Source organism: Anoplopoma fimbria, chromosome 24, assembly GCF_027596085.1.
Source record: "Anoplopoma fimbria isolate UVic2021 breed Golden Eagle Sablefish chromosome 24, Afim_UVic_2022, whole genome shotgun sequence".
In the NCBI taxonomy this organism is placed as follows: Eukaryota; Metazoa; Chordata; class Actinopteri; order Perciformes; family Anoplopomatidae; genus Anoplopoma; species Anoplopoma fimbria.
In genome coordinates, this window is record NC_072472.1 from 147,501 (window position 1) to 172,724 (window position 25,224).

General features: G+C 43.8%; 1 protein-coding gene across 1 annotated transcript in view; it reads left to right on the forward strand.

The window, feature by feature from the left end:
* LOC129113796 (arf-GAP with Rho-GAP domain, ANK repeat and PH domain-containing protein 1) overlaps positions 1–20,343 on the forward strand; it is a 20,543-nt gene extending 200 nt beyond the window's left edge. The window contains 25 exon segments of the mRNA XM_054626274.1: positions 393–451; positions 3,146–3,563; positions 3,565–3,590; positions 3,798–3,896; positions 4,425–4,620; positions 4,712–4,816; positions 5,502–5,606; positions 5,783–5,843; positions 6,199–6,319; positions 6,813–7,077; positions 7,301–7,500; positions 8,139–8,224; positions 9,058–9,240; positions 9,496–9,564; positions 9,997–10,096; positions 10,552–10,616; positions 10,796–10,926; positions 14,576–14,675; positions 16,297–16,498; positions 17,434–17,479; positions 17,593–17,807; positions 17,890–18,099; positions 18,424–18,529; positions 19,839–19,980; positions 20,287–20,343. Of these exon segments, the coding sequence (XP_054482249.1) occupies positions 393–451; positions 3,146–3,563; positions 3,565–3,590; positions 3,798–3,896; positions 4,425–4,620; positions 4,712–4,816; positions 5,502–5,606; positions 5,783–5,843; positions 6,199–6,319; positions 6,813–7,077; positions 7,301–7,500; positions 8,139–8,224; positions 9,058–9,240; positions 9,496–9,564; positions 9,997–10,096; positions 10,552–10,616; positions 10,796–10,926; positions 14,576–14,675; positions 16,297–16,498; positions 17,434–17,479; positions 17,593–17,807; positions 17,890–18,099; positions 18,424–18,529; positions 19,839–19,980; positions 20,287–20,331 (3,355 nt within the window). The 3' untranslated portion in view covers positions 20,332–20,343.
* The last annotated feature ends 4,881 nt before the right edge of the window (positions 20,344–25,224 follow it).

Here is a 25,224-nt window from a genome sequence, read left to right on the forward strand (position 1 = left end):
CTTTAAATAAACACACACACACACACACACACACACACACACACACACACACACACACACACACACACACACACACACACACACACACACACACACACACTCACACACACTCACACACACACACACACACACACACACACACACACACACACACACACACACACACACACAGTGACACACACACACACACACACACACACACACACACACACACACACACACACACACACACACACACACACACACACACACACACACACACACACACAGTGACACACACACACACACACACACAGTGACACACACACACACACACACACACACAGTGACACACACACACACACATAACGTCAACGTGTTTGTTGGATTTAAACACAAACTTTGTGTTTCAGAGATGTGATCGGTGAAAATCTACAAACAGTTTTCTCTAATGGGGCTCACCTGAGCACAGGTACGCACACACACACACACACACACATGCACACACACACACACACACACATGCACACACACACACACACATGCGCACACACACACACACACACACGCACAGACACACACACACGCACAGTAGTGTTTGCATTAGGGACAATACATTGACTTACATTCATTTCCTGGAGGCTAACCCTAACCAAAACTAAACCTAACTTAACCTGACAACTTAAACGTAGACTTAAACCTGAACCTAGCCGTAAGCTAAACCTAAAACCTAAACCTAAACCTAAACCTAAACCTAAACCTAACCTAACCTAACTGATCTGAGGTCTGTCTGAAACCTCCTCAGTTTATTTTTAGAGCTGACGTGTTGCAGCCGGTTTTCAGTCCTGTCAGTTGAACCGGTTTCTTCCTGTTGTTGGTGGAGTCAGCAGACTGATGATCGTCTTAAACCAGTTTGTCTTCTTACTGGTGGAGAGAGAATCTGAGCTGAAGGGGAAGATGAAGATTAGATTCAGCTGTTTCAGTTTCAGAAAACAGATTCCTTCACTTGTTTTAACGAAAAAAGTGTTTAAGAACTCATCATAGAAAAAATAATATGTATGGACATACATACATACATACAGCGGGTAAAATAAGTATTGAACACTTCACCATTTTTCTCAGTAAATATATTTCTAAAGGTGCTATTGACATGAAATTTTCACCAGATGTCGGTAACAACCCAAGTAATCCATACATACAAAGAAAACCAAACAAATAAGTTCACAAATTAAGTTATGTGTAATAAAATGGCATGACACAGGGAAAAAGTATTGAACACGCTTACTGAAATGTATTTAATACTTGGTACAGAAGCCTTTGTTGGTGATGACAGCTTCAAGACGCCTCCTGTATGGAGAAACTAGTGGCATGCATTGCTCAGGTGTGATTTTGGCCCATTCTTCCACACAAACAGTCTTCAAATATTGAAGGTTCCGTGGGCCTCTTCTATGAACTCTGATCTTTAGTTATTTCCATAGATTTTCTATTGGATTCAAGTCAGGTGATTGGCTGGGCCATTCTAGCAGCTTTATTTTCTTTCTCTGAAACCAGTGGAGAGTTTCCTTGGCTGTGTGTTTGGGGTCATTGTCTTGCTGAAATGTCCACCCTCGTTTCATCTTCATCATCCTGCTAGATGGCAGCAGATTTTTATCAAGAATTCTCGGTACATTTTTCCATTCATCCTTCCTTCAATTATATGAAGTTTGCCAGTGCCGTATGCTGAAAAACAGCCCCACACCATGATGTTCCCACCTCCAAACTTCACTGTTGGTATGGTGTTTTTGGGGTGATGTGCAGTGCCATTTGACCTCCAAACATGGTGTGTATTATGGCATCCAAAGAGTTCAATGTTGGTCTCATCTGACCAGACTATATTCTCCCAGTATTTCACAGGCTTAATGTTGTGCAGCAAACTTTAAACAAGCTTCAACATGCTTTTTCTTCAGCAATGGAGTCTTGCGTGGTGAGCGTGCATACAGGCCACGGCGGTTGATGCATTACTTATTGTTTTCTTTGAAACAATTGTACCTGCTGATTCCAGGTCTTTCTGAAGCTCTCCACAAGTGGTCCTTGGCTCTTGGACAACTCTTCTGATAATTCTTTTCACTCCTCTGTCAGAAACCTTGCAAGGAGCACCTGGTCGTGGCCGGTTTATGGTGAAATGATGTTCTTTCTACTTCAGGATTATGGCCCCAACAGTGCTCAGTGGAACATTCAGAAGTTTAGAAATCCTTCTGTAACCAATGCCATCAGTATGTTTTGCAACAATAAGGTTGCAAAGGTCTTGAGAGAGCTCTTTGCTTTTACCCATCATGAGATGTTTCTGGTGTGACACCTTGGTAATGAGACACCTTTTTGGAGGCCATCAGTTGGGACTGAACCAGCTGATATTAATTTGCACTGACAAGGGGCAGGATTGATTTCTAATTACTGATAGATTTCAGCTGGTGTCTTGGCTTCCCATGCCTTTTTGCACCTCCCTTTTTCCCTGTGTCATTCCATTTTATTATAGATAACTTAATTTCTGAACTTATTTGTTTGGTTTTCTTCGTATGTATGGATTACTTGGGTTGTTACTGACATCTGGTGAAAATTTCATGTCAATAGCACCTTTAGAAATATATTTACTGAGAATGTGTTCAATACTTATTTTACCCGCTGTATATATATATATATATATATATATATATATATATATATATATATATATATATATATATATATATGTGTGTGTATATACATTACTCCATTAAAAACTCACTCTTGTTCCTTCTTCTTCATGAACACGTTTGTTTTGACTCAGAAATAGGGATTAATCCGCCACTGAAAATAATCCCAAAGAAATCACTGTTTTCAGTAGGAACCAACGGACCAGAGACAGGAAGTGGGACAGTGTTAAGGGTCGGACCAGCATGTTGTTGGTTTGAATTTATGATATGAGATTTGATGATGATGATGATGAGAAAAACATGATAAAGCATCAGACAGACAGTAGAAGAAGTCACTCCTGTTGAATAAAACTGTATTTGTAGTTTTTCAGAGTTTGATCAGCATCTAGTGGATGTTAGAGGAACTACAGCTGGACAGAAAGGTGTTTGTTTGATTGACAGGTGTCCAGCCTATCAGCTGATGTCTGATGATGATGTCACTGTGTCCTCCTCCTCAGGTGAAGGAGCTCCTCCTCTTCCTTCTCTCGGTGGGTCGGACCGCGGAGCTGTCTTCCCGACTTTGGCCGGCGTTACTGACATGATCGCCAGCAGCATCCCCTCATTGGCTGGATTTGCCGCCTCCATTGGAGGCCAGGCCCCCAGTTCCCCCACTCCCTCAGCCCCTCCCTCCATAGACAGCGTGGCTAACAGCATCGCCAGCCACATACCTAGCTTAGCAGGAACTGCTAGCGCTGTGGCTAACCCTGCTGCTGCGTTAAACTCCGCCTCCAACAGCGCACCTGTACCTGCTGCTAACACTGTTAGCTTAGAAAGCATCATTAGCTCATTAGCTAACATACCCAGTTTAGCGGTAATTGTTAGCAGTGTGGCTAATCCTGCTGTCAGCTCCATGAGCACATCAGCCCACCCCCTCACTGCCGAGGGGCGGAGCCTCCCACACAGGTACAGCCATCAGCCAATCAAACGGAGGCATTGTTGTTTCTATGAGTTGCATTCTAGCAGCTCGTCAAAATAAAAGTCTTTCATGTATTTTTTTTTTGGGGGGGGGGCATTTCTGAAGAGTAAAGCTCTCATTGGCTGACCAGCTGAAGGGTAACAGAAGCTCTCCCTCCTGATTGGCCGAGCAACGTGCTCTCTGTTTGTGTCCAGATGTTGGAGCGTTGTCACAGCTGGTGATGTCAGCGCTGGACCAGAACACAGGATTCTCATTACCTCCACTAGAGGGAGCAGCCGAGCCGGCAGAGGACGGCACTGAAGGAGGTAAACCTGTTTGTGTGGGTCCTCCTGGTCCTCCTGGTCCTCCTGGTCCTACTGGTCTTTCTGGTCCTCCTGGTCCTCCTGGACCTTCTGGTCCTCCTGGTCCTCCTGGTCCTACTGGTCTTTCTGGTCCTTCTGGTCCTCCTGGACCTTCTGGTCCTCCTGGTCCTCCTGGTCCATCTGATCCTTCTGGTCCTCCTAGTCCTCCTGGTCCTTCTGGACCTTCTGGTCCTCCTGGTCCTCCTGGTCCATCTGGTCCTCCTGGTCCTTCTGGACCTTCTGGTCCTCCTGGTCCTCCTGGTCCATCTGATCCTCCTGGTCCTCCTGGTCCTCCTGGTCCATCTGATCCTCCTGGTCCTCCTGGTCCTTCTGGTCCTTCTGGTCCTCCTTGTCCTCCTGGTCTTTCTGGTCCTCCTGGTCTTTGGGGTCCTTCTGGTCCTTCTGGTCCTTCCTTCTGGTCTTTCTGGTCCTCCTGGTCCTCCTACCAGTCTGATTCTTCTTTGTTTGTTCTGTTTGCAGTCTGTAAACGTTCTCCTCACACCATCAAAGAAGAAAGCCCGTACGTCACCATGTTGGCGTGTTGGGCGAGCCAAGACGAAGCTGACACCGACTCATCCAATGAGGAGGAGGATACCGGAGCTAGCCCCGCCCCCTCTGGAGCTGAAGGACCAATGGAAGGAGATCCTGCTTCTAACCCGTCCTCTAATACCAAAGAGTATGCACACAGTACTACAGTAACTACTAGTAACACCACTAAACCGCGTCCTGTGTGGCTCTTAATCATGTTTTATGTTTTTCCCCCGTAGCCGCCCGTCCAACCCTTCAGGGCGTCTGGTCCCCAGCAGGCCGGCCCCGCCCCCTCCGCATCCTCAGGGCCAATCAGGGAAGCCTCTGAAACAGAAGATTCCCAGGTACACAAACACAACATCTGTCTCAATCCCAGGATGCATTTCATCCTCTGTGTGAAAAAAGAACTGAAGGCCGAGGTCGAGTGGTGTAAACAGGTAACAGGTGTAAACAGGTGTAAACAGGTAACAGGTGTAAATAGGTGTAAACAGATGTAAACAGGTGTAAACAGGTGTAAACAAGTGTAAACAGGTGTAAACAGGTGTTAACTGGTGTAAACAGGTGTCAACAAGTGTACACAGGTGTAAACAGTTGTAAACAGGTGTCAACAAGTGTACACAGGTGTAAACAGTTGCAAACAAGTGTAAACAGGTGTAAACAGGTGTTAACTGGTGTAAACAGGTGTAAACAGGTGTCAACAAGTGTACACAGGTGTAAACAGTTGCAAACAAGTGTAAACAGGTATAAACAGGTGTAAAAAAGTGTAAACAGATGTAAACAGGTGTAAACTGGTGTAAACTGGTGTAAACTGGTGTAAACTGATTTAAACTGGTGTAAACAGGTGTAAACAAGTGTAAACAGGTAACTGGTGTAAACAGGTGTAAACTGGTGTAAACTGTTTCCACTGTTGTCCCAGTTTGTTGGACTGCGTCTTCCTGTTCTCACCAGTTCGTCTTTACAAAATCAATTTCCCAGAATGCAACTCAGGCTTTGGGCTGTCTGAGTGAAGACCTTCTGTTTGTCCTGCAGAGCGGCAACAATCCGAGTGTCCCGGAAGAAAGGAGGAAGTGGAACCTCAACGACACAGAACGCCGTGGTGAGAACCAGCTGGCTGGACGTCTGGAAGGGATTCAGGTAACTTCATCTTCATCACCATCTTCATCATCATCATCATCATCATCATCATCATCATCATCATCATCATCACCATCATCATCATCATCATCTTCATCACCTTCATCATCATCACCTTCATGATGATGGTGATGGTGATGAAGATGAACACATGACTTGTTTTCTTTCTCTAACAGACATAATGTTTTATGGGCGACGTTGGACGGTCAGCTGATGTCTCTGTGGAAAAAACGCTCAGTATGTCTCTACCTGTTTCTCTGTCTCTCTGTCTGTGTTTTTGTCTGTCTGTCTGTCTGTCTGTCTGTCTGTCTGTCTCTCTGTCTCTCTGTCTGTCTCTCTGTCTGTCTCTCTGTCTCTCTGTCTCTCTGCCTGTCTGCCTGTCTGTTTGTCTGTCTGTCTCTCTGTCTTTCTGTCTGTCTCTCTGTCTGTCTGTCTGTCTGTCTGTCCCTCTCTCTCTATGTCCATTTGTCTGTCTGTCTGTCTGTCTGTCTGTCTGTCTGTCTGTCTGTCTGTCTGTCTGTCTGTCTGTCTGTCTGTCTCTCTGTCTGCCTGTCTGTCTCTACAGTGATGCTTGTCTCTCTCTGTGGATCAGAACCGGTTCAGTGAGGTCCTCTTTCACGTCTCCAGCATCACCAACGTGAAGAAACAGGACAAAGGAAGATTCTCTGTTTACTTCAAGAAGAAGCACTATGACTTCATGGCTCATAATGAGGGTAAGAATACTGGACTCTACTGGGCTCTACTGGACTCTACTGGACTCTACTGGACTCTACTGGACTCTACTGGGCTCTACTGGACTTGACTGACCTGTTCTCTACTGGACTCTACTGACCTGTTCTCTACTGGACCCAGCTCCGGTGTGTCTTCAGCTGGTTTCAGGATGTAGATATGAGCTCCGGACCAGAGTGAGAACGTGGAATCAGTAGAGTTTGAACCCTGGATCAGTAGAGTTTGAACCCTGGATCAGTAGAGTTTGAACCCTGGATCAGTAGAGTTTGAACCCTGGATCAGTAGAGTTTGAACCCTGGAGCAGTAGAGTTTGAACCCTGGATCAGTAGAGTTTGAACCCTGGATCAGTAGAGTGTGGTCTTTTTCTTCCAGGTCTAACTTTAGAATCAGCTGTAAACAGGACTTAGGTGATTGGGGAGGTTGAGGAAACAGGTGATGACGTTTTAAAGTGTCCTTCTTGTATTTTACGACTCTCAGAGGTTCAGAAAGGTTGGGTCACGTCTCTGCTAGCAACCCGAGGCCAGCCAAGCCCCTCCCCCCCAGAGCTCCACGGATCAATCACCATCAAGGACCCGCGGAGCCGGGCCTACGCCGCCATCTGGGGTCACGACCTCTGGATTTACCCCAACAAGGAGAGCTTCCAGCTGGGCATCGCCTCCTGCTCCGTCCCCCTGAACGTGGCCACGGTGAAATCTACAGGGAAACACTCTTTTACCCTCATCACTCCATACAGGAGCTTCAAGTATGTATGTGGTCTGTCTGACCACCTGTCCGTCTGTCTTAACACCTGTCTGTCTGACTACCTGTATGTCTGTCTGAACACCTGTCGGTCTGACTACCTGTCTCACTGCTGCTGTCCTTTGGTAAGTTCATAATGGGTCCTAATGTTCTTTCTCTTTCTCCTCCCTCTTTTCCCCTCTTTGGCCCCGCCCTCTGTGCCTCCGTGGCCCCGCCCCCTCCCGCAGTCTGTCTGTTGATTCGTCGAAGGAGCTCTCCGTGTGGTTGGACAGCCTGTCCTCCTTCATTCACAGCGCTCTGTCCAGCAGCCATGTGGCGCTGCGTATCTGGGAAAACCCCGACAACAAAGTGTGCGGTGACTGCGGCTCGGCCAATCCTGAGTGGGCGTCGGTCAACCTGCTGCTGGTCATCTGTCAGGCCTGTGCAGGTACGATCACATGACATACGTTACAGCTAACTACCACACAGCAGCTGGAGGTCAGACGTCAGAGGTCAAAGGTCAGAGGTCACCTCTGACCTTCTACCTCTGACCTCTGACCTTTGACCTTTGACCTCTGACGTCTGACCTCCAGCTGCTGTGTGGTAGTTAGCTGATGTTGGATGGACAACCTTCAGACTGCTGCTTCTGTGCAACATTATCAGTTATTGTGATGTCAAATACACCGATATGCAGATGATACACAACTGTTCTACCCTGCACGCTGCAGACGTTTTGTCTGATAGCAAATAAAAACCTTCAGGGAACTGGTCCGAGTTCACTACTGTGAATAAACTCTGGATTCTCTTTGATGGAAACTAACCTGCTAACAAACTGAGACTCTTTAGCTCAAAATGTTAAGACGTACCTGAACGCACCTGAAAAAGACTTGGTCAAAGCAGGCCAGCCTTGAATTGTAATAAATTAAATGAGAAACATGAGGGAGCCAGAAGTCATCCTAAAGAAGTTCATGAGAAAAATGATATGTCTTTAGATGACCTGCCTTCCAAACCACCACAGGTACCAATGTGTAGAATGCTGGAATGCTAATGTTGCTAGCATGGAATGTTAACTGTGTCTGTTCTCAGGTCAGCATCGAGCTCTGGGAAGCAACCTGTCGAAGGTACGCAGCCTGATGATGGACAAGAAGATCTGGACTGAACCACTCATACAGGTGAGAGGGGGGACTGAACCACTCGTACGGGTGAGAGGGGGGCTGAACCAGTCGTACAGGTAATAGAGGGGACTGAATAGGTTCGTTCGAGTTGACTGCGCCTCGCCTCGAAAGTGGACGAGAGCAGGCGGCAGCAGCAGGGGGCGTTGAAAAAAAACTGCGATCAAGTTGAACGAACAGTTTTCAGCCTTCAATGAAAACAAAGGAAGTCATTGAAATGTTTACATCCTGTTTGTTACATTTGTAGGCTACCTGTAGTTTCAGACTATGTCTGGGTAACCCTAACCCTAACCCTGAAAAAATGTTGACATCAAGTTGGAATTAGGCTTTCTCAATAAATATCTTTATTTAGAGATACTAAATAAATAACCTTATATATTATGATAATAATAATAATTATTATTATTATTATTAGAGGGGACTGTATCACTTATACAGGTGATAGAGGGGACTGAACCACTTATACAGGTGATAGAGGGGACTGAACCACTTATACAGGTGATGGGGGAACTGAACCACTTATACAGGTGATGGGGGGTGATACAGGTGATGGGGGGACTGAACCACTTATACAGGTGATGGGGGGACTGAACCACTTATACAGGTGATGGGGGGCTGAACCACTTATACAGGTGATGGGGGGACTGAACCACTTATACAGGTGATGGGGGGCTGAACCACTTATACAGGTGATGGGGGGACTGAACCACTTATACAGGTGATGGGGGGACTGAACCACTTATACAGGTGATGGGGGGACTGAACCACTTATACAGGTGATGGGGGACTGAGCCAGTCTCACAGATTAACCCTTTAACACCTTTCCCTCCCAGCTGTTTGTTACCCACGGTAACCGGCTGGCCAACCAGGTGTGGGCTCCGGCAGTGCCGGCGGCGGATCAGTTGAGTCCGGGGTCGTCTGACGAAGAGAGGTCAAAGTTCATCCAGGATAAATACAGCAGGGGCGTCTACAGACGAGTCCACGCTCTGACCTCCTCACGCTCTCTGATGGATCAGGTCTGACCCAATAAGACTCAAGACATGAAGTACAGCATGTGATGTAGAAGTACAAGAGTACAAATACTATAAAAACTATGTGTACACCTCATATTACCTTTAGCTGTTAAGCAGCAACATGGCCGAGGATAGGAAGGAGTCCGTCCAGGTGTGTGATGATGTGTGTGTGTGTGTGTGTGTGTGTGTGTGTGTGTGTGTGTGTGTGTGTGTGTGTGTGTGTGTGTGTGTGTGTGTGTGTGTGTGTGTGTGTTTCAGAGGCTGCGTCAGGTGGTTTGTGGAGACGACGTAGAAGAAACGATGTCTCTGATCTGTTCAGGAGCAAAGGTCTGGATTAACTCACCTGTTCTCTCATACACACACTCTCTCACACACACACACACACACACACACACACACACACACACACACACACACACACACACACACACACACACACACACACACACACACACACACACACACACACACTCTCACACACACACACACACACACACACACATGCACACAAATACACACACTCACACACACACTCACACACACACACACACACACACACACACACACACACACTCACACACACATACACACACACACACACACACACACACACACACACACACACACACACACACACACACACACATACACACACACATACACATGTTGATGCTGAGTCACCATGAGGAGTGTCACATGACACACAGGTAAATCACAGGTGTGTTGATGTCCTGTATCTGACCGAGGTTACCTGTGCAGGTGTGTCAGACGGACCCTCAGAGCCCCTCCCCCATCCTGCTGGCTGAGAGGGCCGGTCAGGCTCTGCAGACCGAGCTGCTCCGCCTCAACGAGTACACAGGTACACACACACACACACACACACACACACACACACACACACACACACACACACACACACACACACACACACACACACACACACACACACACAGGTAACACACACACAGTTAGTATATCAGTATGAGTGGTATGTGAGTATGTGACACAGGATGTGAGTATAAATAGTATGTGAGTATGTGAGGATGTGAGGATCAGTATAAATAGTATGTGGTATGTGAGTATAAATAGTATGTGAGTATGTGAGTATGTGAGGATGTGAGTATAAATAGTATGTGAGTATGTGAGTATGTGAGGATGTGAGTATAAATAGTATGTGAGTATGTGAGGATGTGAGTATAAATGGTATGTGAGAATGTGAGGATGTGAGTATGAGAAGTATGTTAGTTCTAGTAGTTTAATGAACTCACCTGGATTTGGTTCTTTATGCAAATCATTTTTTCTTGTTTTCATTAGATGTCCCACCTTTCCTGTCCCAGAGACCTGACTCCGCCCCCTCAGGTAGGATACATACACTAATAGTAATATTACTAATATAACAAAGACTGCAAGTGTGAAAAATGATGAACAACAACCGTGTGTGTGTCTGTGTGTGTGTTTCACCTGTGTGTGTGTGTGTGTGTGTGTGTGTGTGTGTGTGTGTGTGTGTGTGTGTGTGTGTGTGTGTGTGTGTGTGTGTGTGTGTGTTACCTGTGTGCAGGTGAGGAGAGAAGAGGAGGAGCTTCACGGTAAACTAGAGGAAGATCGTTTCCTGTTCTCGTTAGAAAACGACTCTGCAGCGTGTGACGTTCTCGACCTGAGAGAAGTTCTGTCTGTGTTCCTCAGAGACGGGTAAATACTACTGATACACGATACTAGTACACTACTAATACTACTGATACATGATACTAGTACACTACTAATACTACTGATACATGATACTAGTACACTACTAATACTACTGATACATGATACTAGTACACTACTAATACTACTGATACATGATACTAGTACACTACTAATACTACTGATACATGATACTATCCATCCATCCATCCATTTCCTTCCGCTTATCCGGGGCCGGGTCGCGGGGGCAGCAAGCTAAGGAGGGTCCTCCAGACGTCCTTCTCCCCAGCAACACTTTCCAGCTCCTCCTGGGGAACCCCGAGGCGTTCCCAGGCCAGACGAGATATATAATCTCTCCAGCGTGTTCTGGGTCTACCCCGGGGCCTCTTACCAGTTGGACGTGCCTGGAAAACCTCTAAAGGGAGGCGTCCAGGAGGCATCCTGATCAGATGCCCGAGCCACCTCAGCTGGCCCCTTTCGACGCAAAGGATGCAGCGGCTCTATCTCCGAGCTCCCTCCGGATGTCTGAGCTCCTCACCCTCTCTCTAAGGCTGAGCCCAGCCACCCTACGAAGGAAGCTCATTTCGGCCGCTTGTATTCGCAATCTCATTCTTTCGGTCACTACCCAAAGCTCATGACCATAGGTGAGGGTTGGAACGTAGATGGACTGGTAAATCGAGAGCTTTGCCTTTCGGCTCAGCTCCTTCTTCACCAAAACGGTCCGGTACAACGCCCGCATTACTGCTGACGCTGCACCGAACCGCCTGTCCATCTCCCGCTCCATTTTACCCTCACTCGTGAATAAGATCCCGAGATACTTGAACTCCCTCGCTTGGGGCAGTGACTCACTCCCAACCCAGAGGGTGCAATCCACCGTTTTCCGGAAGAGAACCATGGCCTCAGACTTGGAGGTACTGACTCTCATCCCGACCGCTTCACACTCGGCTGTGAACCGCCCCAGTGCGTGCTGAAGGTCACGTTCTGAAGAAGCCAACAGAACCACATCATCTGCAAAAAGCAGGGATGCGATTCTGAGGTCCCCAAACCGGAAACTCTCCTCCCCCCGGCTGCGCCTTGAAATCCTGTCCATGAAAATCACAAACAGGATTGGTGACAATGGGCAGCCCTGGCGGAGGCCAACACGCACTGGGAACAAGCTCGACTTTGTGCCGAGTATCCGGACACAGCTCTCACTTTGGTCATACAAGGACCGAATGGCTCGTAGTAACGAACCAGGTACCCCATATTCCCGCCGTACCCCCACAGGACTCCCCGAGGGACACGGTCGAAGGCCTTCTCCAAGTCCACAAAACACATGTAGTCTGGATGAGCAAACTCCCATGCACCCTCCAACAGACCTGCAAGGGTAAAGAGTTGGTCCGCTGTTCCACGTCCAGGACGGAATCCGCATTGCTCCTCCTGGATCTGAGGTTCAACAATCGGACGGAGCCTCCTTTCCAGCACCCTGGAGTAAACTTTCCCGGGAGGCTGAGCAGTGTGATGCCCCTATAATTGGAGCACACTCTCCGGTCCCCCTTTTGAAAATGGGAACCACCACCCCGGTCTGCCACTCCACAGGCACTGTACCCGACTTCCACGCGACAGTGAAGAGACGTGTCAACCAAGACAGCCCAACAATGTCCAGAGCCTTTAGCATCTCCGGTCGAATCTCATCCACTCCTGGCGCTTTGCCGCTGAAGAGCTTCTTAACTACCTCAACGACCTCCGCCAGGCATATGGACGAGACTTCCCCTGAGTCTTCAGACTCTGCCTCTTCCACAGAGGACGTGTTGGTCGGGTTCAGGAGTTCCTCAAAGTGTTCTTTCCACCGCTCGACAATATCCCCAGTCCGGGTCTGCAGTTCTCACCCCTGCTGAGCACAGCCTGAGAAAAGCCCTGTTTCCCCTTTCTGAGTCGTCTCACGGTTTGCCAGAACTTCCTTGAGGCCATTCGAAAATCCTTCTCCATGGCCTCGCCAAACTCCTCCCACACCCGGGTTTTTGCCTCAGCAACCGCCGCAGCTGCAGCCCTTCTGGCCAACACATGATACTAGTACACTACTAATACTACTGATACACGATACTAGTACACTACTAATACTACTGATACATGATACTAGTACACTACTAATACTACTGATACACAATACTAGTACACTACTAATACTACTGATACATGATACTAGTACACTACTAATACTACTGATACACGATACTAGTACACTACTAATACTACTGATACACGATACTAGTACACTACTAATACTACTGATACACGATACTAGTACACTACTAGTACTACTGATACACGATACTAGTACACTACTAATACTACTGATACACGATACTAGTACACTACTAATACTACTGATACATGATACTAGTACACTACTAATACTACTGATACACAATACTAGTACACTACTAATACTACTGATACATGATACTAGTACACTACTAATACTACTGATACACGATACTAGTACACTACTAATACTACTGATACACGATACTAGTACACTACTAATACTACTGATACACGATACTAGTACACTACTAGTACTACTGATACACGATACTAGTACACTACTAATACTACTGATACACGATACTAGTACACTACTAGTACTACTGATACACGATACTAGTACACTACTAATACTACTGATACACGATACTAGTACACTACTAATACTACTGATACATGATACTAGTACACTACTAATACTACTGATACACGATACTAGTACACTACTAATACTACTGATACACGATACTAGTACACTACTAATACTACTGATACACGATACTAGTACACTACTAATACTACTGATACACGATACTAGTACACTACTAATACTACTGATACACGATACTAGTACACTACTAGTACTACTGATACACGATACTAGTACACTACTAATACTACTGATACATGATACTAGTACACTACTAATACTACTGATACACTATACTAGTACACTACTAGTACTACTGATACATGATACTAGTACACTACTAGTACTACTGATACATGATACTAGTACACTACTAATACTACTGATACATGATACTAGTACTACTGATACATGATACTAGTACACTACTAATACTACTGATACATGATACTAGTACACTACTAATACTACTGATACATGATACTAGTACTACTGATACATGATACTAGTACACTACTAATACTACTGATACACTATACTAGTACACTACTAGTACTACTGATACATGATACTAGTACACAAATTCTAATTGTACTATTACTGATGATACAAATACACTACTAATACTACTGATACATGATACTAATACACACATTCTAATTGTACTATTACTGATGATACTAATACACTCAAACTACTAATCATACTGATACAACTGATATTAATACTTCTACCAGTAGTACTACTAATACTCCTGCAGCCGTTGTATTATCAATAACAATAACTGATCAATAATAATGATCAGAACTCAAAGTACTGCAGGTTCTGAACGTTTTATTTAGAACGTCTAAATGTGTCATGTGACTGACAGACTGGAACCGTATTCATTTGACTTCTCATAAGAACTACCAATACTACTAGTACTAGTAGTACTACTAATACTCTGTGTACCTCGTTTACCACTTTGTGTGTTTTCAGAGCAGCTCATCAGTTTGAGATGGTGACTCTGAGCAATCAGCTGATCTGTGCTGCCGACACTGAGGAGGCTCTGGTGAATCACCTGGTCCACATTCTGAAGGTACACCTGAGTGTGTCCAAGTCCAGGTCCCAGTGGCCCCTAAGAGCTTATGACCTGAACCCTCAGGGACTCTACTGACATCACCTGGTCCACATACTGAAGGACTGAAGGAGACCTGGGTTCTAGTTATCAATATAACCTGAGTTCTATGTATCAATATAACCTGTGTTCTAGTTATCAATATAACCTGAGTTCTAGTTATCAATATAACCTGAGTTATAGTTATCAATATAACCTGAGTTCTAGTTATCAATATAACCTGAGTTATAGTTGTCAATATAACCTGAGTTCTAGTTATCAATTTAACCTAAGTTCTAGTTATCAATATAACCTGAGTTCTAGTTATCAATATAAGCTGAGTTCTAGGTATCAATATAACCTGAGTTCTAGTTATCAATATAACCTGAGTTCTAGGTATCAATATAACCTGAGTTCTAGTTATCAATATAACCTGAGTTCTAGTTATCAATATAACCTGAGTTCTAGCTATCAATATAACCTGAGTTCTAGTTATCAATATAACCTGAGTTCTAGTTATCAATATAACCTGAGTTCTAGTTATCAATATAACCTGAGTTCTAGCTATCAATATAACCTGAGTTCTAGGTATCAATATAACCTGAGTTCTAGGTATCAATCTTTCCTGAGTTCTAGTTATCAATATAACCTGAGTTCTAGTTATCACTATAACCTGAGTTCTATGTATCAATATAACCTGAGTTCTAGTTATCAATATAACCTGAGTTCTAGCTATCAATATAACCTGAGTTCTAGGTATCAATATAACCTGAGTTCTAGGTATCAATCTATCCTGAGTTCTAGTTATCTATATAACCTGAGTTCTAGTTATCAATATGACCTGAGTTATATGTATCAATATAACCTGAGTTCTAGTTGTCAATATAACCTGAGTTCTAGCTATCAATATAACCTGAGTTCTAGTTGTCAATATAACCTGAGTTCTAGTTATCAATATAACCTGAGTTCTAGCTATCAATATAACCTGAGTTATAGTTATCAATATAACCTGAGTTCTAGGTGTCAATATAACCTGAGTTCTAGTTATCAATATAACCTGAGTTCTAGGTATCAATATAACCTGAGTTCTAGTTATTAATATAACCTGAGTTCTAGTTATCAATATAACCTGAGTTCTAGCTATCAATATAACCTGAGTTATAGTTATCAATATAACCTGAGTTCTAGGTGTCAATATAACCTGAGTTCTAGTTATCAATATAACCTGAGTTCTAGGTATCAATATAACCTGAGTTCTAGTTATTAATATAACCTGAGTTCTAGTTATCAATATAACCTGAGTTCTAGTTATCAATATAACCTGAGTTCTAGTTATCAATATAACCTAAGTTCTATGTATCAATATAACCTGAGTTCTAGTTGTCAATATAACCTGAGTTCTAGTTATCAATATATCCTGAGTTCTAGTTATCAATATAACTTGAGTTCTAGGTATCAATCTAACCTGCGTTATAGTTATCAATATAACCTGAGTTCTAGGTATCAATATAACCTGAGTTCTAGTTATCAATTTAACCTAAGTTCTAGGTATCAATATAACCTGAGTTCTAGTTGTCAGTGTAACCTGAGTTTATGTTTCCAGGTGATTCTCCCAGGGGGCGTGTCTTACGCAGAGGTGGGAGGAGCTTCTGCCGTCAGTAGAGTGCGTGTAGTTAAAGTGGGCGGTGCCTCGAGTCACTGTGATGCCTGGTTGTTGCTGTTGGAGGACGGAGTCAGTCTTCATCCCGTCCAGAGACAAACACAGCAGACTCTGAGGATGGATCTTGACGAGCTCAGTAACCATGGTAACAGTCTTTTTATTTCCTCGTAGCTCCACCTGCTGGAACACGTTGAAGTTACGGATTAACTCGATGCACTTTTTGGCAATAATTGATAAATCTAAAATGTCTTGTTTATTTTTAACATAATGAAATATGTAAACTCCACATGCTTCTCTGAATGGATGCAGACTACAGGTTCTGTTTCCATGGTTACGTAACCAGGAGAGTCACAGTCAGATTAGGACTCTCTTTTCAAAGGACACCTGGCCGAGAACGTTATCAATGAAAACACAGGAACCAATGATCAGGCAGAAGAACATTTCAGAAGAGAAATATAAAAGAGACGGTTCGGTCACATTTTAAACTTCGACACCTGATGAAGGTGCTGAATCAACAGTCCATCGATTGTCTCTTTCGGGCTCTCAACATGGCGATGACTGAGGCGGCGTGCCCTCCACTTTATCTGAGCTCGTGTTTAAACTCAAAGAAGTTCTTAACTCATCAGTTTTCACCGCTGAGCCCTGATTGGTCCGATGGAAGCTTCATAACCAGAATACAGGACGGAGGGTTCTCTAAGATGAGATCAGCTGTTCGATCATAGTTTTTATTTTCCATGCAGCTGTTTGGACAGAAGCTCTGCTGTTCAACACGTTGAGTTTGATTATAACTTGAAGGAGGCCGGTCGGTTTCGATGAACCAACGGGTAACCATTAACTGAAATCTGTCAAAGGAATCAGATGGATTTCATATTTAACTGGGATGAATGTTGATGAATATTAAACATGAGAAACATCTTCGTGTTGTTTATTTGATGTATTACGGTCAGAGAGAGGAACATCAAACAAGATAAAACACGTTGTTAGAACAGTAACAGTTTTATTAAGTATCCCACACAGTACTCAGTATCTGCAAGTACTCAAATATAAGTACTTGTACCTGTACTTGAAACTGTTTTTCAGAAATGGATCCATCTGAAAACATCATCACCATGGCGACGGCAGACAGGTGAGCGACCTCAGTGACGTTTACTTCAGTGACTCTTATTCCCTGACCTCTGATTGGCTGAGGGCTCCAGGTGTGCGTGACATCACAGGATGTTCTGTTGCGTTTCTCTTCAGGAGCGTGTCGTTGCGTTTCGAGGAACAGCACAGCTGTCGCTCCTGGTTCAGCCAGCTGCAGAGAGCTCTGACCAATCAGAGAGCAGCTCCGCGGCGTCCTCCGGCAGCCAATCAGAGCGCGGCGGCTCTGCCCCTGTACCCGGTGGTGGACGTGTTCTCCAGGGGCTCGGTCCCGCCGGCCGTGGAACGCTGCATCTCCCACATCACCAGCTTCGGTGAGACACGTTTACATCCACACATTCAGAGAGGCAGGGAACTACAAACCTGCAGAGGATTATGGGACATTCTGTCTCTCAGGTCTGAAGGTGGAGGGCGTGTACCGCCGCTGTGGCCTCGCCTCCAAAGTCACCCAGCTGGTGGAGGCTCTGATGACATCACCTAACTCCGCCCCTCTGGAGAGTGACGAGCAGGGAGTTCTGGACGCCGGCTCCGCCCTCAAACAATATGTCCGCCAGCACGAGGGTTTGATCCCCGACACAGACAGACAGCAGTGGATCCACGCTGCAAGTTAGTACCCTGTACACGCGTTACTACAGGTACTAGTACCACAAAGTATCTGTAGTAACCATAGTGACGGTCAGCCTGAACACATCACAGTAACCGTACACTACAGTAGTAGTACTACTACAGTAACAGTAGTACTACTACTGTTACTGTAGTAGTACTACTACTGTTACTGTTACTGTAGTACTACTGTTACTGTAGTAGTACTACAGTAACAGTAGTAGTACTACTGTAGTACAGTAGTAGTACTACTGTAACAGTAGTACTACAGTAACAGTAGTACTACAGCACTACAGCAGTACTCACTGTGTACTTTGTCTCTCTCAGTGGTTGCAGACGAACGCTCCAGGTTTTCATCTTACCGACGGTTGCTACGGCAACTGCCTGACGACAACCGAGCAACACTGAACGCACTGTTTGGACACTTCTACATGTAACACACACACACACACACACACACACACACACACACACACACACACACACACACACACACACACACACACACACACACACACACACACACACACACACACACACACACACACACACACACACACACACACACACACACACACACACAGACACACACACATACAGACACACACACACACACACACACACACACACATACAGACACACACACACACACACACACACATACAGACACACACACACATACAGACACACACACACACACACACACACACACACACACACACACACACACACACACACACACACACACACACACACACACACACACACACACACATACAGACACACATACACACACACACACATACAGACACACACACACACACACACACACACACACATACAAACACACACACACACACACACACACACAGACACACACACACACACACACATACACACACACACACACACACACACACACACACACACACACACACACACACACACACACACACACATACAAACACACACACACACACACACACACACACACACACACACACACACACACACACACACACACACACACACACACACACACACACACACACACACACACACACACACACATGCAGTAATGTCTCTGTCCAGCAGATGGAGTCAGTCAGCTGATATTAAATACTATTTGTAGTATTTTGGAGATTGAATTATATTAAATGAAGTTAAATTAAATTAAAGGTATTTTAGATGTACAATGTGTTTATAAAACATATCTAAAATGTGACTTTTTGGAAAGAGAACAATGTCATTTAAAATTAAAGGGCTAAAATATTCTACGACAGAGATGCATGTGTAAGACATAAGATAAGATAAGATAATCCTTTATTAGTCCCGCAGCGGGGACATCTGCATATGTATAATTATGTGTATAATTATGACATTAAATAAGTGGAAAACTTTAGTTTAAAATATGACTTCAGTTGTCAGTTGAAGTGTAGCTGGAGTGTGAGGGTTGAGAGGATATGAAGTGTCTTCATGAGTCAGTTGAAGTGTAGCTGGAGTGTGAGGGTTGAGAGGATATGAAGTGTCTTCATGAGTCAGTTGAAGTGTAGCTGGAGTGTGAGGGTTGAGAGGATATGAAGTGTCGTGTGAGGAGAACCTGACTGAGAGGTCTGTAGATGATAAAAGCAGCTGAAGTGTCATCTGAAGATAGTTGAAGCGTTCACCGTTAGCAGCTGTAATCAGTTCCACCTGAACACAAGGATCCACATGAGCTCACCTGAGATGGTTCTCCTCCTCAGGGTCCAGCTGTTCTCTCAGGTCAACAGGATGTCGGCTCAGAACCTGGCTCTGGTTCTGGTCCCGACTCTGTTTCAGACTCTGAACCAGGATCTGCTCCGACTCACCAGAGAGTTCATCATCCACCACACGCTGCTGTTCCTGGTAGACATGACACCTACTCACTGTCATAAACAACTAATATATATATATATATATATATATATATATATATATATATATATATATATATATATATATATATATATATATATATATATATATATACATATATATATTATATATATATTATATATATATATATATATATATATATATATATATACTGTATATACAGACCGCTCCATGTTCATGTGTGTTTACAACTCTTTCTGATTCTGAATTAATTATTAACATATATAAATATTTCAAACAACATTTGAGACGCTGTGATTGTTTGTTTCTCTGCAGACACCTGAGAGAGAGGAGGAGGAAGAACAGATCACTGTGTTCTGAAGAAGAAGAAGAAGAAGAAGAAGACCTCACGATTTTCTGATGATCAAACTTTTTATGACACGTTTAAATGGTGAAATATTAAATAACTACTAAATATAAAGTCTGTGACATCACTGCAGGATTTAGTTTCACTTGTAGAAAAGTGTTGAATCGTCTTCATAGAAATGATGCCGTTAAACAAGAATTCATAGAAACTAAGATTATGATGATGAGACGTTTATGATCTCTTAGTTTCCTATGTTTTATTATATCATATATATCATCTTATATTTGATCTTATCCTTTACTATATTATCATTTATTATTTTATCTTTTATTATCTACAGTTTGGGCCTAAACTCACATTAAAGAGTCCTTTGTTTATTTACTTGAATGTTATTTGTGTCTCTCTTGTTTTAAAAAGCTAAACAGGAAGTGGTTTTCAGGCTCCTAAATGTGACTTTGAATGAAGAGGTTGCTGGTTTGATTCCCAGTGTGAAGAGGTTGCTGGTTTGATTCCCAGTGTGAACAGGTTGCTGGTTTGAGTCCCAGTGTGAAGCGGTTGCTGGTTTGATTCCCGGTGTAAAAGGACTGCCACAGTGCCGTTGAACCAGGCACCTGAGCCTTGTTATGTGTGAACATGTGGGATATAAAGACTGACAGGAAGCTGCTGTCTGTCTCTGTTTGTTTCATAAAAACACGTTTTATTCATCATCATGGTTTATTTGTATGAAATCATTAAATCAACAGGTTATCAATACATCAGAATCATGTTGAACAAACCCAACAACAGAATGACATCATGATCAGAAACATGAGGAACATTAAAGGTTCATGTTAAACTCCATTCAGGTAGAAATGTTTATAAAATGAGCCAAAGTGATTTATTGATCAAACAAACTGTTTATAAACATTAACAACAACCTCTAAATTAAACATTTATTGATTCATTATGGCTCACACATTTTCAGTAGAAGCTCAAATCAATACGTTGTTAATACATTACTAATCCAATCAAAGCCAGTTTAAGATGAAGCAGCAGAACAAAGTTCAGCTGGTGGTAAAAACACAGCAGAGGTCAAAGGTCAAAAACATGAATAAACTCATTACTGTCAGACTCATAAAGATCGAGTTATTAACACAAACGAGTTCTATCGTGATCAATAAAAGTGATCACATGTAAAGAGATACACATATACACATACACACATTCATATATATGAACAAAAACAAACAATACAGATATAGAATTCATACATAGACTGCATCAGATTCATGTTTACTGTCCTTGACTGGGGAATGTCATGAATCCTACCAGCTTTGATGTGCAGAGGGCCTGGATAGTTTGTCCTCAGACAGTTGGCTGAAGGAGCCTGCTAAGGAGAGGGGAACAACCCCTCCCAGGTATGGGATTCTTTTACCCGTCGTGTTGCCCTCTCCTTCAGTTATTTTAGTGTCTGTTGTGCTGAGCTGAGGGCCGGTTTTCATCGGGGGGGATGATCAGCGCTGCCCCTACCTCTGCCAGCATATCCTCCATTAAAAACCCTTTGTCAGCCACTACTATCAGTACGTACCTCTACATGAAGTACTAGTACTGCTATCAGTACGTACCTCTACATGAAGTACTAGTACTGCTATCAGTACGTACCTCTACATGAAGTACTAGTACTGCTATCAGTACGTACCTCTACATGAAGTACTAGTACTGCTATCAGTACGTACCTCTACATGAAGTACTAGTACTATCAGTACGTACCTCTACATGAAGTACTAGTACTATCAGTACCTGCTCAGAGTAAAACACAGTTTAATGAAGGAAATGAAGAAACTCACCACGAGACCTCCCTCTCTCTCTCTGTCTCTCTCTCTCTCTCTCTCTCTGTGTGTGTCTCTCTCTCTCTCTCTCTCTCCCTCTCTCTCTCTCTCTCTCTTCCTCTTCCTGTTCTTCCTCTTCCTCTTCCTGTTCTTCTTCTTCCTCTTCCTCTTCCTCTCTGTGGTCGGTAAACATGGATTGGTGCATTACTGCCACCTGCTGGTCTGGAGTTGGATCAGTCTATTACTTCCTCTGTTTAATAACAAAAATCAATCAATAAATACAATAATAATCATTTAGAAAGAGGACGGGCTCATATTGTGTCGATAAGAAACCTTAATGGTGCTTCATACACTAACGTCTTGAGTTCCTCTGCAGAACATCTATTAAATCAAAATGTTTCAGATTAGCTGCCTAACCAATGACATGTTCTACTGTTTCCTCTTGTCCATAATATTCACATACGCCTGTTTCATGTTTTCCTACTATTCGTAGCCCACTGTTATTTATTATTTATTTATTTATTTATTTATTTATTTATTTATTTATTTATTTATTTATTTATTTATTTATTTATTTATTATTTATTATTTTTTATTTATTATTTATTTGTTATTTGTTATTTATTATTCATTATTTATAATTCGATCCTCTAATTTCTCCCTCTTTCCTCTGAACTCAGTAAAACCATCGTCTTTTCTCTCTTCCTCCATTGCTTCTGTCTTCTTTCCTTCGACCTCTGTTCAGTAATACTTTTTGATTCTGATTTACTGAAGCTGACTACAACATGAAGCTGATAGGAATCCTCCTGTCAGACCCATCATCTGAGTTCTGTATCGTGTTTGTTGTAATAAGGATGCTCTACTGTCTGAATGGCTGTCCTCTACGCTGCTAATGAGGAACTTGAGTCCTCTATCCACTGTAGCCAACGTTTCCCTGTGTACACTGATATCCCTCAGTTATCTGTTTACCTACTTTGACTTTAGATTCTGGGACAATAAATGATACTCCTACCTAGTTTTACCTTTTTATATGACCACTCTTCTACCTTAGAAATGGCTCTCTGCACTTTCTTTACTATGAATTCCACATTTCTCCCCCTCTTCCAAATTACCACATCATCTGCAAATACTGACAATCCCATCCCATTTATATTTCACTGAACACCCCATTTATCATTATGGAGAATAGTAAAGGTCTCACTATACTATACTATAACTTTCCTGAATAGCTCTTTCCTATTCTGACTTATATAACTCTTTTAATAAAAATATATTTTATCCATCTGTACATTCTACCTTTAATACCCAACTTACAAAGTCTAATTAATAATCCTTCTCTCCACAACATATCATATCTCGATGTCAAAGAGAAAGCCACAACACCTTCTTTGTTAATCTGTGATTTTATAATTTCATGTTCTGAACTTTAAGCTGGATCTATTGTACTTCTACCTTTCCTAAAACCACTCTGGCATTTGGATATATATCCTTTACTTTCTATGTAATATGTTAATCTTTCATTTATCATTTTCTCCATTATTTTGCAGATATTTGATGTCAAAGCAGTTGTTCTATAGTTCCCTGGGTTGGTGCAATCTTTACAAGGTTTGTGGTTTGTTGTTTTTATATATATATATATATATATATATACAGATATAATCAGAATATAAACAATGTCAGATGTTGATTATTGGATCATTAAATTGAATGAAATCTGATATTTTCTTTTCTTTGATGACAAATTTTCTGATTTAATATAATTATAATAATTCAATAACTATTATAAAATAATAATATAACTAATATAAAACTGAAACTGTTTAACTTTGTGGGCCCACCACCCACAGGGATAGGCATTGGGGTCGGGTGCAATGTGAGCTGGGCGGCAGGCTGGGGCGGAAACCTGGGCGTGCTGACCCCCGGCATCACAGACTAGCTCTAGGGATGTGGAATGTCACCTCTCTGGTGGGGAAGGAACCGGAGCTGGTGCGGGAGGTGGAACGCTACCAACTAGATATAGTTGGGCTCACCTCCACGCATAGCACTGGTTCTGGAACCAAACTCCTGGAGAGGGGCTGGACTTTTTCCTTTTCCAGAGTTGCCCAGGGTGAGAGGCGCCGGGCGGGTGTGGGGATACTCACAAGCCCCCGGCTGAGCGCCGCTGTTCTGGAGTTCTCCCCGGAGAACGAGAGGGTCGCCTCTCTGCGACTGGGAATCGCAGGAGGAAAGTCTCTGACTGTTGTTTGTGCCTATGCACCAAACGGCAGTTCGGAGTACGCAGCCTTCTTGGAGTCCTTGGGTGGTGTTCTGGAAAGGGCGCCGACTGGGGACTCCATAGTTCTTCTGGGAGACTTCAACGCTCACGTGGGTAACGACGGAGAAACCTGGAGGGGTGTGATTGGGAGGAGTGGCCTGCCCGATCTGAACCCGAGTGGTGCTTTGTTGTTGGACTTCTGTGCTAGTCATGGACTGTCCATAGCAAACACCATGTTTGAGCATAGGGAGGTTCATAAGTGTACTTGGTACCAGAACACCCTAGGCCAAAGGTCTATGATCGACTTTGTAGTTGTGTCATCAGACCTGCGGCCGTATGTCTTGGACACTCGGGTGAAGAGAGGAGCAGAGCTGTCAACTGATCACCACCTGGTGGTGAGTTGGATCAGGTGGCGGGGGAGGCTGCCGGACAGACCCGGTAAACCCAAACGTGTAGTGAGGGTGAACTGGGAACATCTGGCTGAGGATCCTGTCCGCAAGGTCTTCAACTCCCACCTCCGGAATAATTTCTCGTGCATCCCGGGGAGGCTGGGGACATGGAATCCGAGTGGGCCATGTTCAAATCCTCCATTGTGGAAGCTGCTGCTAGGAGTTGTGGTCGGAAGGCGATCGGTGCCTGTCGTGGCGGCAATCCAAGAACCCGCTGGTGGAGGCCGTCAAGCTGAAGAAGGAGGCCTTTCGGGCTTGGTTGGCCAAGGGGTCTCTTGAATCAGCAGGCAGGTACCGGTTGGCCAGAAGGGCCGCAGCTGCGGCGGTTGCTGAGGCAAAACCCGGGTGTGGGAGGAGTTCGGCGAGGCCATGGAGAAGGACTTTCGAATGGCCTCA